The sequence below is a fragment of the Wasmannia auropunctata genome, unplaced genomic scaffold, assembly GCF_000956235.1.
Source record: "Wasmannia auropunctata unplaced genomic scaffold, wasmannia.A_1.0 LD336090.1, whole genome shotgun sequence".
Taxonomy (NCBI): Eukaryota; Metazoa; Arthropoda; class Insecta; order Hymenoptera; family Formicidae; genus Wasmannia; species Wasmannia auropunctata.
The window spans coordinates 4,955,890-4,974,379 of NW_012026800.1; the positions used below are offsets into that span (position 1 = coordinate 4,955,890).

Genomic DNA, 18,490 nt, shown 5'->3' on the forward strand with positions numbered 1-18,490 from the left:
AAAATGTTCGATTAAAACCGATTGAAACGTAATCCGTTTTAATCGATTTTAATCGGTTTTAATCGGTTCAATCCGCGCCCGAATTAAAAAGTAATCGATTTTAATTCCGAACGAATTATAATTAGTTTTAATATTACTTTTGCAAATAATTTCTAATCTGAAATCATTATACAAGGTGATTTTTTAACCTGAAACTTTCAAATATCTCGAAAAATAAGCACACTAGGAACAAATGTTTCAGACAAAAGTTTTCGGACTTCGAGGGGGACATAAGATGATAACATTGGTTTGACCCTGAGTGGCGTCGTCAAGGTCAGGACAAGGTCACTTTGAATTTTTTAAATGGAACCCCCCAATTTTTCATTACATGTTCTTATAGCACGCCTCGAGAACTTTCCAAAACATATAAATAAAATATTTTTTTATGAAATAAATCTTGAGTTATGAAGCTTAAAAGTTGCAGTACTGTCGGCATTAGCATCACCCAAGGTGTTCAAACACTAGCTAAAACCTTTTGAATGTTGTTCAGGATCATGACATTGATAAAGGCCAACGACCTTGGCTATCTTTAGCTAGTGTTTGGAGACCTTGGATGGTGCTAATGCCGACAGTATTCCAACTTTCAAGCTTCATAACTCAAGATTTATTTCATAAAAAAATATTTTATTTATGTGTTTTGGAAAGCTCTCGAGGTCAGCTATAAGAATATGTAATAAAAAATAGGGGATGCCATTTAAAAAAATTGAGGTGACTTTCATGTGACTTTCAAATAATTCTTCAAGGTCAAACCAATGGTACCATCTTATGGTCCCTTCGAAACCAAACAACTTTTGTCTGAAAAATTTTTCTCTCCCGGGCTTGATTTTCGAGATATTCGACTGGATGGATTAAAATGGTCACCCTGTATATATATATATGTGTGTGTGTATATATATATATCTACAAATTTAAATTATTGTGCACATTCTTTATTGTGCATTGCACAGTAATTCTTCATGTATAAATATTAAAGCTATACGATTATTAAAGAAATATGATATCCTATAAAAATTTGGATAACTTGCAGGTGCAATTTCTTGAAGAAAGCATTTCGCTTCAACCATTTGTGCAATTCGCGTATCCTTAAATATATCCTCTTCATTTATAAATTAATCCGCTTTCGCTAAATACAAAACTGTAACGGCGTTCGTACTTGTGTACGAGAAAGTGGAGCTTAAAAGTGCTTTGATGTTTCGGATTAAGACTTGTGAAAGAGACGAATTATATTCTCGTTTTAAGACAGAAATATGAATTTTGTAAAATGGCACTGGGCTGTAAAACGAAGAGAATGAGATTATAAAAGAATGAGAACGTGATCGTTCCTTTGGGAGGCAGATTCGGTGAACATAATGGTACTTCATGTAAAATCAATGTAAAATCGAGCGAAATATGCAAATACACGCGCTAAATTCGCTGAGGGTTCTCCAGATTTTTCCAATCGTGAGAATTCGATTTCGGGCGCTTTCGAGTCGATGTTCACATAACGATTTCGGTGATGGATGCACGCTGTGTCGTGCGATGGGAATTATTGTCGCGATTGAACCACGTGTGATCGGTGGTGGTACACAGTATCGAATGTTAAACGTCGACCGGCCTCCCCTTAATTGCTCATCTGGATAATTTGACCGAATTCAATTTGGAAAAATCGAGTTTCTCCCAATGTGAATTTCCAGCTCGGCGCGCGATCACATTCGACGGGATAAAATCAAGTACAAAGCGCGTTCACGCGAAATTCGATTCACGGTACGTCGATATAAAAAGTGAAGATACAGAAAAAATCTTATCGCCTCTCTCGTCCGATAAAATTGACTGTGCGCGTACAAATATGTAAAATAAAAAAATTTATTACGACAAAGATATGTAAATAAATATATAGTCCCTGCCAGTCTTTTTGTCGACTCTCTTACACGGTCTGCTAAACTCTATGAATGTGCAACGAATGCTGTCGTTATTTGCGAAATAAATTTCATCAAAATTTCAAAATAAAACTGTCGCGGCGTAAATTCCCCGCTCTTGTTACCGGAAGTCCGACTGTCCCGAGGCGATGTCGCTGGTATTGTACATTTCGGAAGATACGTCACATCTGAACGAATCAAAATACATCCAAAGTTCCTTGTACTACTTGTAGTATCCACGTCTATGTATATCAGTTTTTTTTTTGTTTTTCTCGGAAACCAACACCCCTCCACACTGATTAATATAATTGACTCTTATTCTTAGAACTGAAATTCGCTATACATATATAATCGGTCTGTACTTTCGTTTTTCATAACTTCATTTTTTTCTCTCGCATTCTCATTCGCTGCATCTCGTTCTTCATCTTTCAAGCACGCAGGCACACACGCATACACACACCTACACACACACACACGCATTCTTTTTTTTCTTGCACTTTCTCGATATTTGTATTTCTTTTTTGCTCTCGTCAGGGGATCTCATTCTAGAATATGTAATAAAATTAGCTCTCTTTTTCTTTCTTTCTACTTTTCTCTCGTGAGCTAGAACGAGCTCGCCGACTCTTGGTACAACTTTCGCTTACTCTTTGAATGACAGCGAAACGAGATTCCGCGGAGCGAAAAAGGTTCGTCATAAAACTCGTGAAAAGTCGCCGGTCCCTTCAATCGATTCGCTCGGAAAGTTCCCATTTTGATCCTTCCTAACCCTGCTACGGGATAACTTCGTTATGCCGTCTCCCTGACGGATGTCACTTCCCGAAATCGGGGGATTAATTGAAGAATCGCGGTTAATGCACCTTTCCCCAAGTCGCGGCATACATAAAAATTCCGCGTAAAAAATCACGCAGCGTTTCCACAAGAAACGCGAGGAAAACGCGAAGTTCGATGAGATCCTCTTAGAGTCGATACATTGCACCTATTTTCTCATCCTCTTCTACCGCTGCATTTAGAGCTATCAATCTAAATCCAATCGTCCGATAGCAAAGGTTATTTTTTTAAATACAAAATCGTAGCCGATTTCAACACGAGACAAAATCCAAATTTAGCGTTAAACGTGTGGTACATGTGGCAATGAATTTAAAAGAAATAACTTCTAATGTGTTACAATGAGCAATCACAATTAACCGAAGTTAAACTTTCTTCTGTTGAAATTTTTATTATTTATGACTATTATAAAAATTTTAAAAGAAGAAACTTTGGAAAGTTTAACTTCGGAGCATTAATTGCCATTGCTCACCGTAATATATTAGAAATTATATGATATTAGAAAATGTATATATACGATATTATATATATACACATATATATATATTTCTTGTTTACATTTTATTTTCATTTCGTACCAATGTTTTATAATCTTTTTCGGATTAGTCACGAAAATTGGATTACAAATATTTGATAAACTTGAGCCATCGCGCGACATCTCGACTTATGACGGATTTTCTCGCTAAATAATTATTTTAAAAAGAACTTACGACTTACATTTTTTAAGGATTAACTCACAATTTCGATCTGTAATACCGCCATATTTTCATTTTCATTCATTTCATTTGTATTGCTGTTGAATTTTTATTTATGAGCGTTTATCTATAGCCTCAAGCTTTCTTTTTCCGACAGCCGGTATTACGAGCATCCCCACCCTTAAAGAATTTGATGAACAAAATAAAGAACGAGGGAAAGCGGCGGTAACGTCATGAGTTAATCAATTTGGATGAAAAAAAAATTCTCGTGCAAATGAACGAACTACATAAACACATTGCAGTTCAAATATCGATGAATAAATGATACCAACTAGATGCACAGCGCAGAGAATGTATCTATGAGACGTGGAAGCGTATTCTTTTTTAATTACACACATAGCTTCGTTTTATCTATGTCAGGACATAAGTACAATGTAACTAAGGATCGAAAATTTCTTTACGAATATCGATGAATGTTTTGTAAATTTTGTACCGCCGTGTGTAAAGAGAATTAATTTATAACACTATTTTGAAAAATATAATCATTTTGAATAAAACACTTTGATGTATATTACAATATCATCTAAAAAAAAAGCTAATCAGCCTGAAAACATTTTTACTTATTTTCTCACTCGGGAAACGAAGATTATTCATCTAAGTACATTTATAAGTATAAATCGACTAATTAATTTGCACCTTAAATTTGCTAATTAAGTTTGTTAAATATGAGATATAATTGCGTTTCTCAATCATAATTTCCAATTATAATTGCGATTTTTTTTTTCGATGCCGCCTCATTTGGTGATTTTTTTTAAAGCTACAAGATGGTCCATAGCAAATTCTAATAATTATTTTTATTTTTCTTCTGATTCTCAATGAATTATATATAGGGGAGACCGGGGCTATTTGGGACAAAAGAAATATCTCTTTATGGGTATATGTTAAAAATTCACCGTAATTACTGTAAACACGTCCTAATATAGCGATGCTGCTGACAAAGTTTCGCTGGCACTGGTGTCGTATTGTTGTAACAATGAAAAATATATTTCATAATAATAAAAGTAAACTTCGACATCCTGTGTTTCGCACTGGTGGACATTTTTATTTATAGTTCAAAGCAAGTACAATTCCGTGATCAATTTATATAACGGCATTATGAAGGGTAAGGTTCAACCTTTCAAACCGTGTAACGAATTTTTTTTTATAAAGACAGAATTCAGCAAAAAATAGAAGAAAAAAAAGTGTCCCGAGTAGCCTTGGTCTCCCCTACTATTACATATTATTTCATTTTATAAAAAGTTTCTACGAATAATATTTTGTTTTCTTTATGTGAGTAGTCACTGGTTTCGATAAAATTGCAATTCAGAGAAAATAAGAAGAAATTCTCTCACAGACCATCCTGTATAACGTTTAGTAAATTATTAAATCTCAGAATATATGATGACTAAGAGCAAGAAAATGTATGTAAGCGTACACTAATTTCAGAGAACAGCACCCATTTGCGATTTGATTGAAAATGATATGTGCATGAACAGTCCGACATGTGTTCGAGGACGATAATAATTACGGCACCAGCGACTAATATGCACCATCCGCTTACATTGATATGAAATGTAATAATATAATCACAATGAGTAATAAACTAATGTAGCTGCTATACATTGTTATCGGTACGAACGATAGTAATAAAAATTCACTTTGTTATTCAAATATGCATTCGTACTCGCTCCTTTGACTGCCTATTCTCTAAAAATATATAATATCATGGCCAACAAAGGGATCAAGAGTCGAGTCTTATGCTTATGTGGAGGAACCATTCTTCGAATATTAAAATAAAACAACAGAGATATCACACGGAGAAATATTAAATCTGCCGTTTTCCTTTTTTTCCTTTTTGACATTTTAGTAAAATTAACTTTATCATAATTCTCGTATAAGAGATTTCTATAACTACTATACACTAACTAAATAAACCTTTGGAAGTATTGCCTTTCTTCCATATTAGCACGTATACAAACAAAAGAAATAAGAGAAAGAAATCTCTCGACGTTGAATATTTTTTCCGAAATCAAAGACATTCCGGATGGGAAACGCGAGATGGAAACAACTGAAGAAAAGAGACAATGTAAGAGAATAGGGAAGAGCAGAGGAAGTTCATTACTTATCACATATCGATCTATATATTTACAATATTAATTACAACAAATGGAAAATAGGAACGGGAACGATGATGAAAGAAAGGAAATACGTAACAGAAGCAGATATTGCAGCGTGAAAGTTGTAGCCTGCTTTTGAGAACGAAGCTTGAAATGAAAGATAGTGCGTAGGGAAGAGCAAGCAGATATCCGATGAATGAACATATAGGGTGGTGAACATTGACTTACAGGATGTTTGAAAATCGAATTACAATCTCATGTGTATATGTACAATTTTTGTAGTAAAAATCAAGAATCCTCGATAGAGAAATCTACCTCATTATCAGTTTTCTTATTACAGATCGAATGAACAATTCTCGAAAGATTATCTGGAAAGAAGATAGACGTGTGTCCTGAAGTAAATAACGGGGAAAAATTCTATATCCTCTTTCTACATACTTAACTCAAATCACGTGTTTTCAATTTGTATGTGCTATTGTTCCATTTAAAAGGTATCATTTAAAAAGATATGATTCAACGTTCTCATGTAAAAATTCAATTTAAAATTAAAAATGATAAAATGTAATTTGACACTGAACGAATTCTTACTTGTCGCTCAAGGCTGCGAGAGAAAAATTAAATTTCGACGATTACCAACACATTTTCAATGGTGAAGTCAACTAATCTTACTACGTTCTAGCCGGCTACATTTCGCAATTAATCTGCGAACGTGATACGGATTACTGTGCAGATATCTCTCTCATCAGATTTCGCCCGTACGCGGATCATTAAAATTATTCGCTCGCGAGCGGGGCGTTTCGCAAAATGCTGACCGAGCTACCCTTTTGATCAGAGATGAAATTCAGGGAATCTTCGTCTGTAAATCAACGCGCCTTTGAATTTCCATCCCGCTTCAGCCCGCTTTCCGCTGCCTCAAACAAATATCAGAATTGCTCTCTTCCTCTCAATGTACCTCGCAATATAACGTTTTTCTTCCGTTTTACATCGCGAGAAACGAATTTTTGATTAAAGAGAACCTTCGCGAATGCTGAGGATCTGATAAAACTATGTTGTAGAAATCGTTTTAAACACAAGCCAATATTTTTTTGAAAAGAACACAATTTTATTTGTAGAAAAATTAATCTTTCGTATAGAATTTATTATTCAGCAAATCAGACTTCGAAATGCCATGTATGTACAAAAAAACATAAAACAATCAAATGATACGAAGAAATAAAATATGTATACTTCCGGTATGCAAATTTTAGATTTTCCCTACACCTGCGAGCATACAGCTGGAATTGAAAGACTTTGCATAAAATATAAAGAGAAGAACTCCTAGAGAGAGAGAGAGAGAAATTGCATCAACAGTAAACATGATTTTTCGTTCTTCCATTATAAGATTTGGATTTCTTTCCTCGTGTTGATCGCTGATAAAAAATCCTATTCATCCGTGCAAGAAATGGACACCGTATGATGGCTCTGTCAAAAAGAAGAAAAACTAATTCTACTCGCGGCTTTCTTTCTCGATACCGATGGAACTGGAATATTAAATATCTTTTCTGTCGAGAAATACTGCACCAGAACTCGAGCTTAGTACCTGCTCCATTTTTGTAAGGCACGAGAATTTAGTTGCTAATGTGACCTGAGTGATTTCCAAGCATTCAATCTGATATTCTTTCCGATCTCATCCGCGGCTTTGGAATCGCGACTTTGCTTTTAACAGTGCAAGAATTTTACATTTCTATCATGAACATTGACGTTTAATAATAAAACATTGAAAACGAGCAATAGACAAATAGAAAAAAAATATTTCATTAACTTAACATATGTGAGATCGTAGAATGTATTTTAAAAATGTAAGAAGTATGGAAAGTCGCATATTAATTTTGAATCACTAGTAGTATAAGATAAAATAAAAATGGCATTCTTTTAAAATCATTCTTTTAAAATCGAGATTTATTCTTACTTATATGCTTATAAAAAATTAAGAGATATGTATTTACGCGCTACTAAATCTTCGAACATAAATATTTTTGTTACTAATTATCCCATTTTAAATCAAAATAGCCAAAAAATTTTAATGCATAATATAAATAAAATAATGAAATATTATTTCATCGATTATCCAGTATATTAATACCATATAAATTTGTATGACAATTAGTATTAATTTTTGAAGCTGAGTATATTTGATACAGACGCACTTGACCGATTTTTGCGTCTCTTGACCGACATAGTATCATCGGATCGAGGGATTAATACGTTCAAGCGTATGTATTTTTTTTTCCCTCGCGATTGCGTTCGATAGCTATCCATTAGAGCATCAGTGCATCTCGAAAAATCACAAACGTTTCATTCGCAGGACGCCGCTTGGAAAGCGACGTTTAGTATCGCGACTGTAACGTCAATTTAATTTCGCAGTTATTCAATATTCCCTTTTACGATTGTTCAGCCCTTCGGTGATGCAACATCAAGTTTCTCGAGTATTGATGCACGAAAGTTTTGCCCAGGGCGAGGACGTCGATCGAGTACCTATTCTCTTGTGATTTCTGTTAAAAATTCTTTCTTTTAATCAAATTTATCGTACCTTAAAAATTCTTGCATGTAAAAACTGATAATGCTAATTCATTGTATAATTTAATTGCGAACCGCAATATACATGTACATCTTTGTATGATTTTCGACCGAGGATGACGAAATCTATGGATAACATAGATTGGATTCTTAACCGACAATTTCATGCGAACTTTCAAAATTGTTCGTGTTTTATTTATAATCGGCATGCATTATTCAAGCACGAGTAAACAATGTAGCGATTGTAATTCGATTCCTGGCTTGTCGCGCGCAGTTAACTTCTGATTTGTGGCCTACAACTTTCGACGGAACATGATTGGATTCTGCGCGTTGATATAAATCGTAAATCCTAGAAACGAATTTTCGCAGTGGCGGATTCTCAATGGGTGAAAACTTCCCCCTTCGACTCGATAACTCGTTGACGATCGTTCCCCGATAAAGAAAAATCGCCCCCTCCCCCTCGCTTTCCCCCTCCCGTCAACTCGCCGCGAAGCTCCGGCTTTCTCGTCGAGTTTTACCGCTTATCCCCGCAATCGAAATTTTTACAAAGCACGCGCGATCACCTCTAAGCTCGCAATAGAACGTATCCGCCGAGTTTTCATCGATATTCCAAGCAAAACGGTGGTGTCTAAAAATTGTTCTGAAAATATCGGGTCGTTTAACGGCGGCGGCATTCTTATCACCGTCGAATCGGCTAAGCGTTGAGGACGTTAATTACTTACAAACGCCTGCGGAATCACGCGGTTTTTAATTATCATAGTTAACAACGTTTTGAGCAAGTTTCGTGTCGGAAATTTGATATACTGTACGCTTGAGGCCAAATGTGAATTATGGACGTACGAGGCCACACTCGTAGCACACACACACACATACACACACATAACGATCCTTTTCCTAAAACATTAAAAGTAATATAAAGTAAAATGTTTGTATAATATAATATGCGTATTTATCACATTTTTAAATTAATTATTTATTATATAACAATTAACTAGAATATCTTTCTTTGTTAATTAATTTCGAAACATTTTCGCGAAACTTTGCGTGTTGTAATTACTACGTTTTATTTTGAGAACAATGAAAGCTACACGTTTCTCTCTGCAATTAACGAAATAATATATATACACAACGTACATACGTATTATCGCGTTAACAACAAGAAACGATTTTGCTCGCCTAAGTAAATTTCTAAGTACACGGTCATCGTCGTTGATCTTAATAAAGCCCGAGGCTCCACGCGCATCCAAAATCCACACGCAGCCTCATGTACCCCCATCCCCAATTCTGTTTACATAGGCAGCCGGAGAACCTCCCTATATAGCTCCTATAGTTTCGGCAGTGCTGATAGCTCACCGAATATCCTACCTCCTTGGCGGGACGCAGAGTGCTTATGAAGCGCGGAGGAAGGTTCAGAATGTAAGAAAGCTGGTAGACAGGAGGATGTTAAGGACGTTGAGAAAAAAAAAACAACCAAAGAGATGCAGACCGACAGACAAGAAGACAAGGAAAAAGAGATAGAGGGAAACAGAAAGGATCATATGCTTTTATGCATTTGATCGAGCGAGCGAGCGAGAGAGAAAGAAAGACGGAAGAGGAGAGGGGGGAGAGACAGAGAGGAGGAGTAGAAGAAAAGGAGAAGAAGAAATAGAAGGCGAGAGAAAAACTGTTCCCTCCCTTCCCCCCTGGAACACTCCTTTGGAGCCAAAATATCCGTCGATGAAAATCGACGATGTGGCAAGTGTCTGAGGTGAACTGCAGCTCCATTTGATGTGCTGTAAGTTTTACGCGAGGCAATTTTTCCAGGAGAGACAGGGCGCGGCGAGACACCGGGGCGGCGAGTCGGGTCTCGCTATATAATGGCAGTTGGCTCCCTGTTATACTTCTGTCTCGTACAAAAAAGTTCAACGTGGAAAATTACACATGCGAATATGGGACACACGCTGTCACGTATGGGCGGGCCTCGACTGAAACGTTGAGCGGAATTGAGCGCAGTATAGGTCATGTTACATTTGATCGCGCGAATCTCTCTTTTCGAGTTTTCAATTTGCCGAAAGAGACGTAGAAAGCCCCGAGAGAAGATTGATTTGATTCCTGGAAGTGAATTTAACGTTCAGTTTAACGGCGCACAAATATTTGACGTGCAATTGCACGGCACTTGAAAATCGTCATAAAATTAAAAGAATACAGAATTCTGGTAAATTCTTATTGAGGGTGCATCTTTTTAGAATGCTCAGAGTGGCAGCATGCCACTTAATTCATAGGTACGTTCATTTTTTTTTTTTGTTAAAACTCAATTTACAGCCGTCTTTGTTAACACTGAATACGGCGTCAGATAAAAATTTGATTACATGACGAATATGGATTTAAAGGTTCATTATGACGGCCTTGCGACTGCTCTCGCGTAAAAATCAAGCAGAGTTCTAGAATGCATTTGTCAAAACGTTGGTTGTTTACCTATTTCTGCTTCGTTCAACGTGGCAGAAGAGGATGCCACGGGATCGCAGCGCGCCATTACTCTCGAAACTCCTAAGATCGTACGTAACTCCGCAAGATATAATAAATACGCTTTGCATATATTTACAAGCATGGAATTGCGGCTGCGACTGCGGCAATTTTGTGGAGACAGAAAGATTTCGGAAAATGATAAACTCTCGATTTCCGCGCACTACAGTATCAAACGTTATTTATTTTTTGTTTATTACTACTGGATTATAATGCGTAATTAATTCTCATTTTCTTACTTATTCCATTACCAGGGAAATTTGCTTTGCATTAGGGAAAAACTCACAGCGAAAGATAGAACGACACAAGTCATGCAACATACAAAAAAAAATAGTTTTCTCATGTCTATCGAGAAATTTGTTGAATTTCTCCCGAGATTTTACGTCAACATTTTCATGAAATTGTTACATACAAACTTCTGCTGTCCAATATATAGTTCCATTGAAATTTCTTGGAAGGATGCAATTTATATATATATATATATATATATATATACTTTTCATATATAAAAAAAAAATCGATGATGAGAAAGCAAGAAATCTTTTAATAGCTCAAATATAGGACGCTTCTTGTCGAACTCTTCAAGAAATAAGTGCTTTCAACGGGAAATCGAGAGTTTCATCATGCAATCGGTAACAGAGTCGTGCATTTCCTGCCTCATAAGCATTTATTTCCCGTCCCATCCTCATCGCGACGAACTTCGATCAGTCGAAGCCCACCATCGGACATCCCGCGACAAGTAGATGTGTTGTCACGGCGCAAGCGTCCGGACTGTTTTGTGTCGACTATACGAGAGACTCGCTTTTCCTTGCACAAACGAATTAGGCCAACCCTAATGGCGCGTGTTAGCGAGAAAATCGCATTTTCCCTGATCGCGAGGAACGCTCTGGCGGAGCGCCTCGAAGTCCTCCAGGCTCGGTGTGTCCATCGTCCCACACACATCGTTCGTTTCTTTCCCAGAAAGAGGACAGGCGGTAAATCCAGCATTGGCAGTCCTTCGGATTCTCTTCTCGAGGCAATTAGCACCGGGAGAGGAGGCACGTGCCCTCCTCTTTGTTCCCTCCCTCCCCTTCTTTTTTTTTTATACGCGCGACACATTTCCCTTACGCATCACAAGTGCATTAGAATTTCACGGATCACAAGAGCGCCGCGTCAGGCACACGTCGTCGGGATCCGCGCGGCCAACCCGCGTCGACCAATCCCGATGACCCGGGGGTCATCATAGGATCGAACCGCGAGCCGTCGTGGGACCAAACGCGACCCGCTGTCATCATGAACACCTGCACGCCACCGGCGCGCGGTGTATCGCCGCCGGGGCGCGTCGCGCCGTCGTGTCGCCGGCCCACGACGTCGCCGTCGTCGTCGCCGTCGCCGGGACGACGCTCGCCGCCGCGATCAGCAGCCGATCCGCCTCCGCGCCCAACTCGCTCCGACTGTTCGTCGAGGCAGGCCAGCTGGTGATCAACTCCCGCCAGCCGGGCACGCTGGTCAGGTAGGCTAGAAGGAGTAGTATGAGGCACCCACCTAGGCACCCGCTGCCTCCGGCTTCGAAGGCGGCACAGCCGCTCGTCTGGTTCTCCGTCGTTGGCCTCTGCACCTCCGGGTGTGACACCCGGTCCATCTTTCGGCTACCCGTCCACGGATCGCCCTCGGTGTCCACTGCGTTGTGCCGGACGTCCGTAGGCCCGTGGTTGTTCACCTCCTCCGGCACCACTGGCGGCAACGGCTTGTCCTTGTCCAGCTCGTCGTCCACCTCCACCGAGGTATCCGTGCCGAAGAATACAAGCTTCCACTCCTCCAGCGTGTCTAAAACAACGGCGTCAGCCACATTAGCGCGATTCGAGTAATAGCTATTTCATATCGAATGATTGTGCGAAATACTTCGCGAAAAGTGATCCATACGTAGATCTTGAAAGCATTAGGAACAGAAAGAAGTTGCAGGAAAGGATGTAGCATCTATATAAAAAAAAAGAAAAGAAGAAAATGATTGAAATGATTGTCAAAACTTATAATGCCAAAATTATTCTTCTGCAAAAACAATTCTCAAAAGATATTCTTTCTATTTAATATATATCTAAAAATTTTTCTGTCTCTAATATTCTTTAAATTATTGTAACCTTTGACAAACGTATAATATATGCGGTGACAATTATAAAATATAAAAACGCAAGCGTGTCAAAATTTTATCTTTGCTTTAAGCGAGGAACGGACTGAAAATAACAACGATGCCTCTCGTAGCAATTACGCAATAATAACAGCCTACTATTATTTTTACATTAAATACACACATGCAGATATGATTGTAATCAACTCTGGTAGATCTTACGTGGTATACGTACCGTGAATTCCTGAGAATTAGAAACGCAAGCTTGTAAACCTCGCAGCGCCATTTTCATGGGCGAGGTTCTGATAGAATGGAGCAAATTATATCGCAAAATGGTGCAAATTATCTCCGTATAATATAAAAATATTAATAACGTCGAATGCACTAATAATGTCGATTTAAAAATGTGCATTTTTTTTTAAAGACACAAACATTATGAAACAAATTAATAAGTCGATATAGAGCAGCATAATTTACTGGACGAATTTATTATCGATTTTTTTCATCTGTTGAACAACGTGCTTTTCACTTTTCCGCAAATTATCCCGCGACCTTGTCCGCAAGTATAACGTAAGATATTGCATTTCGTGGAGAGGTGAAGGCAGCAAAATGGAATGGTTTTGCAAGGTAGACGAGACGCGAGCGAGACAGCGGAAGAGGTGGCGGAGACGTCGACGGCGCCGTCCGGGAAATTAATAAAGCGTTGCGATGCCGTGGGGAAAATTTCGTTCTAAGCTCGCTCGCGGGAACAATGTCCCGCGATGGAAGGGCAACGCGCGCGCGCAGGGGGGAAGGGAGAAGGAAGGGTTTCGAGTCTTGATTAAATTAGAGTTAAAAATAACCGAGTAATCAGCGACGACTCTCCGCGCACATTTGCTCGGCGAAATGTGTATACGTCGGAATTAAATGCAAAGTGCTTTGCAACGAGAGAATGGTAAAAACTCCCGGACGATTATCGTTTTTATCCCGGGTAAGATATATCTGTGCCGAGTTTTCCTTACGCTGCGGGCAAGACGGAAAAGCCGGCTAAATGGGAGCTAATTTTAAATATCATGTCTTCCCAGCCACTATTAAGAGATTATTTGAGATTATTTGATACTCAGTCACTGCTTTTTGAATCACGATATTCGTGATTTACCTATTAAACATAAGAAATAAATTTAGAAGAATTGATTAGGAATAAAAACGTCGTGCTTCGTAATAAGTATAAATTTTAATTTTAACGTTTGAAATATTTTATTATTTCCTGCGCTCTCACGCATTTACGCGCGCGATGAAGTGTTCATTCTTTAAGGAAATAAATACTTTTCTAGACGTTAATATTGATTTACGTCTTGCTTACGTGTAGACAGCTTAGAAAAATTAAAATATATACACAGCTTCAAATGAAATCATAGTTCCGTGAAAAAAGTTAAACTTCGCAGGCAAGAGAGTCGTGACGTGGAAGACCAGAAATCAAAGCGGCGGAAAGGCGGATCCAATTTGTCGTGACGGGACTACTCTCGTGTGTGCTTTTTTTTGGTCGGCATCCGTAAACTACCCGATTGTCAGCTGTAATAAAGTCATCGTTAAAACGTCGCTGTTATGAGCGGCGCGAGGTAGGTGTTGTAAAGTGACAAGCGTCGGACAGCTTCTCGCTTTTATGAGAAGTATCGAGAAAATAACTTGCGAGGGTCGAGGGAGGAAATGAGCAAAGGAGGTAGGGACGCAAGAGGGGAGGAAGAACAAAAATGTCAAAAGTCGATCGGGACAGCATGGCAGACTATTCGTAAGACAATGGGAACGTAAGGGCATTGTGCTCGATGGGTCGTTAGCGCGCCACTATTTGAGGGAGAAGCGAGCCTCCGATAATAATGCCTTGAGAGCGGGAACCATTTTGCGGAGTAAGCGAGCGAAAAAAAATTTCCAATCATGGCGGAAATTATTTAGCAGCGAGGATTGATGGACGAGAGGAGTCCGCTCGGTCTCCACCATGATGGGATTCGCTCTCGCTCCCACTCGGCTTTTCCATTTCACAGCACGCATTAGTGGTTTTCAGTGCCGCCCCGCGTCGTCGCGTTTCACTGAATTTTGAGCGATTTGCGGTTACGCGGTGATCTAGAATTCGAGAATTCGGAAAGAAGATAACAAGCGCAACGCGCAATCATGAACAGCATTTGCGAGATTTACGGAAACTGCAGCGCTTGGTCGTCGCTCCGCTTTGAAGAAAATTATTTTCCCATTATTAAATGTCACATTGCTCGAATTATAAGACGGATAACGCAGCAAGATTATTCTGCAAAATCAACAAGATAGAAGAGACGAGAGATATTATTTATATATATAAAAATAATCTTTAAAACAATATTTTTTTGTATTTTTCTAAATTATTTTGATGACAAAAATTATAAAAACTATAAAAAAAATATAAAAATTTTAAATGGAATATCTAAGAATATAATAATTTTTAACTCTGCAAAATATTTTATTATATGTATATCACGTCTCAGGAGACGAGAAGTGGTGGAATGCACGGTTTTCTCGTGCAAAAGACAATGGTCTGCGTGCCGAGAGTATGAGGATAATAGGATACAAGGCGATACATGCTGGCAATACATTAGATAGCCGACGTATACAGATGCGCTCAAGGCTACATATGAAACTCATCGATAAACCAAGTCATTGAATGTTTTGATTGAAGGCCATAGCGCCCGTTACCGGCCTCAATAAGTTTTCCTATTATCGAACCTGCCGTTCACGCAAGAGGCTTCGATTGTAACAACAGGAAGAGAAGCGACGCAGGAAGTGTCAACATGACGGAAAACCCGGCACTTGGCACAAAGAGCGACAAAACTATATTCAAAATATTTATAAGTGTACTTATACTTTAGAGTTTGGTGGACGCGAGTTCGATGGCAAATAGCTTACAGAAGGAGGAACATTTTATAAACTTATATATAAATATGTAGTGTATTCGAGAGAACAATCTTCTTAAATAATTTAATTATACAGTACACAGAAAACTGGCAGTTTTTCTCATCGCGTGAAAACCATTGAGTGTGCACACGGAGAGAATTTCCTTTCAAAATTTATCCTGAAAATCATGTTCATCGTGGGAACAAATTTTACTGTGGATTACAATAAATTTGCTGTAGTATATACTAAAAAATATAGTATATACTAAAAAATATAGTATATATATATACTAAAACATATAGAAAATCACATAAAATTCGTCGAAATACTATGTTATCCTACGATTTTCAGGGAAAATTTTAAAATAAAATTCTCTCCGTGCCAGGAATACAGGCAAAATTTGTTTAGAATAACAAAATTGGTACATGTACAGTTCTATTCGTGCAAATTGATCATGCAAATACATATATAATTTACTCAACGAGACTTCACTTACGGTACTACCTAAATCCATCTAATGAGCTACGGGAGCTAAAGACATCGGTGTTCCGACAAAAAATGTTACAGACAAAATAAAGTTCTGCAGAAAACATCGAAGAACTCTCGTCTTCAGTTCGAGAAGTGAGACGCGAAAGAGAGTTCCGTCATACTTAGTAGAAAATACATAAGGATCACGTGAAACATTCTAAACATTCTAAACTCAAATTAAAAAAAAAAAAGAACCATGAATAATGCGAAATAAGCTTGTCTACGGTGCTGCATATTAATAGCCGGGGGATAATGTATCCATGTACAAACGAAAGTAACGGTGCGGTCGCAATCGGTGAAAGAGCCAAAACAAAAGGGAGAATGCGAAAACCAAATTCCAGCGGATCCGTTTAATCTTCGGGGCTTTGCGCCCGCGATGCATCTCTACTTTCCACGCGCTTCGCGCGGGTGCGCGGGCGGATGCGTGGAAGCGAATGGGAAACGATCGGAAGCTGCGAAACGACCTTCTTTGTTGTCCCGCGGTATAAAACACCGCCGCTGGGGACAATAGGGCAGATAGATTGACGTTATTAGTCACCGCGATTATCTGTGCGCGCGACACTACATTTTTCCATAGGCATGTTTAATCAACCGCAGATTATTATATTGAGATTATGTCGACGGACTGGTACTTCTAATTTTTTTAATTATCCCATTTTTTCGATAATCCAATATATATATATAGATGAAAGAACTTACGTTACTTTAGTAAAATAGTACTTAAAATGACAAAAATCTCTTAATTAATTGCGTGAAAACGGTCACGAGAAGTGCCTCGTATCTTACTGCACTCGCAATTAGATTTCATTTCAATATTTAATTTAATTCAATTAAAATTAGCTGACTTTGTAAGAATTTAATTAAATTGACGATATTTTCACACGTAAATACAATATAGCCTCCGATCGTCGCCATTAAACTACCGGCGCATCTCGCCGTTTCTGAAACAGTTAGATACCCTTGTCCAGTTGCAAGTTCCTTGGATCAAATTGTTCGTCCTGCAGCAGGTCAAGTCCTTTGGCCCTAGTAGCGTGCTGACCGACGCCGCGGGCCCCACCGTAAACCGGATAGAGCTGTTGTATCTTGGGATATTGTTGAAATACCGCCGGGACCTTGTTAGTGGCCGCCTTTGCCGGTGGCTCCAACAGGATCAGTCCCCTCTGAATGGGCAAGGCGGTAACCACGTCGATGATCTTCTGTGTAATAATCTGTTTACTTGTCGCCGTGCTGCTCTGCGCCTTTGTCGTCGCGACGGTCACGGTGCTGGTAACCGGGCTGGGTGTGCTCCTACCGCGCGGCCTCGACGTGATCAAACGCACGTCACCGGCCACGTTGTTGGGCCCCCTATTGATCCCGGTGAGACCGCGGAGGGTCTGAACGGTGGGCTTGGGATTCGGCCGGCCGGCCGACTTGCCGTTCTTATGCTGGCCGCGAGCCTTGCCCTTCCTCTGCGACTGTATCTGCGCGTTCATCACGTAGGGCGGGCTCAGGCTGCCGGACTTGTCGGGCTTGTGCTGCGCCTGCTTGCCCTTCGCCACGGTGTTCTGATTCTTCGGGATGGTCTCGCGCGGCTTGACGAACGGCCGTCTCGGTATACTCATGCCGGCCGGATTGTAAAGGGCGTACTCGGTCCGGTCGGGCAGCGTCGCGGTGCCGTAGAATATCAACGCCCATTCGTGCAGAGTGGCGCGTCCTGATCCGGTATGCGTCCGTGAATGCAGCGAAAAGAAAGCGGATGATCATGGTTACAAAAGAGGGCGACGAGGGGGGAGGGGGGGGGAGGAGAGTACAGCGCGACGCTTGCCGGCGTGTCGAACAACGCGCGATAACGCATACTATCTCCATTTACTTGACACTATATGTATAGTCGACACAAGTGCCAGTTCTGTCTTTGTTATATACTTATATTGAATGCCAAGAATGATAGAATGACGTTTGTGGTCGACTCGTGTCACCAAACGGGAGGCACACAATAATGATGCGGATACATCGAAAATTAGCCCCCGGGGTTAAACATCGATCGGAAGTTCGTTCATTAAATCGTCGGTACAGTTTGATGGAGTTGTAACGCGCGTTATCCTCGGCGGGCGTCTTGAAGGAAGTTAACGGGAACGTTTGAGAATTAACAAGAGTATCCCTCTTGGAGGTCCCCCGTTCTCGATGCTACGTAATATAAGCACCTCGCGTTTCAGGGAGACGCTACAATATACGTCCGCAGAATACTCGCGGCAGTATAAACACCGGGATGGTTTAGCGGTGTTTCGAATATATAACCCCTTCCCCATTCCCCCCCCC

The 18,490-nt window shown here is 39.5% G+C and overlaps 1 protein-coding gene across 1 annotated transcript in view; it reads right to left on the bottom strand.

Annotated features, from left to right (window-relative positions):
• Positions 1-18,490, bottom strand: part of LOC105448098 — a 29,408-nt gene that overhangs the window by 7,736 nt on the left and 3,182 nt on the right. Inside the window, exons 2-3 of the mRNA XM_011686458.1 lie at positions 17,154-17,888; positions 12,193-12,474 (exon numbers count right to left, since the gene is read on the bottom strand). Of these exons, the coding sequence (XP_011684760.1) occupies positions 12,193-12,474; positions 17,154-17,888 (1,017 nt within the window). The remainder of the gene's footprint in view (positions 1-12,192; positions 12,475-17,153; positions 17,889-18,490) is intronic.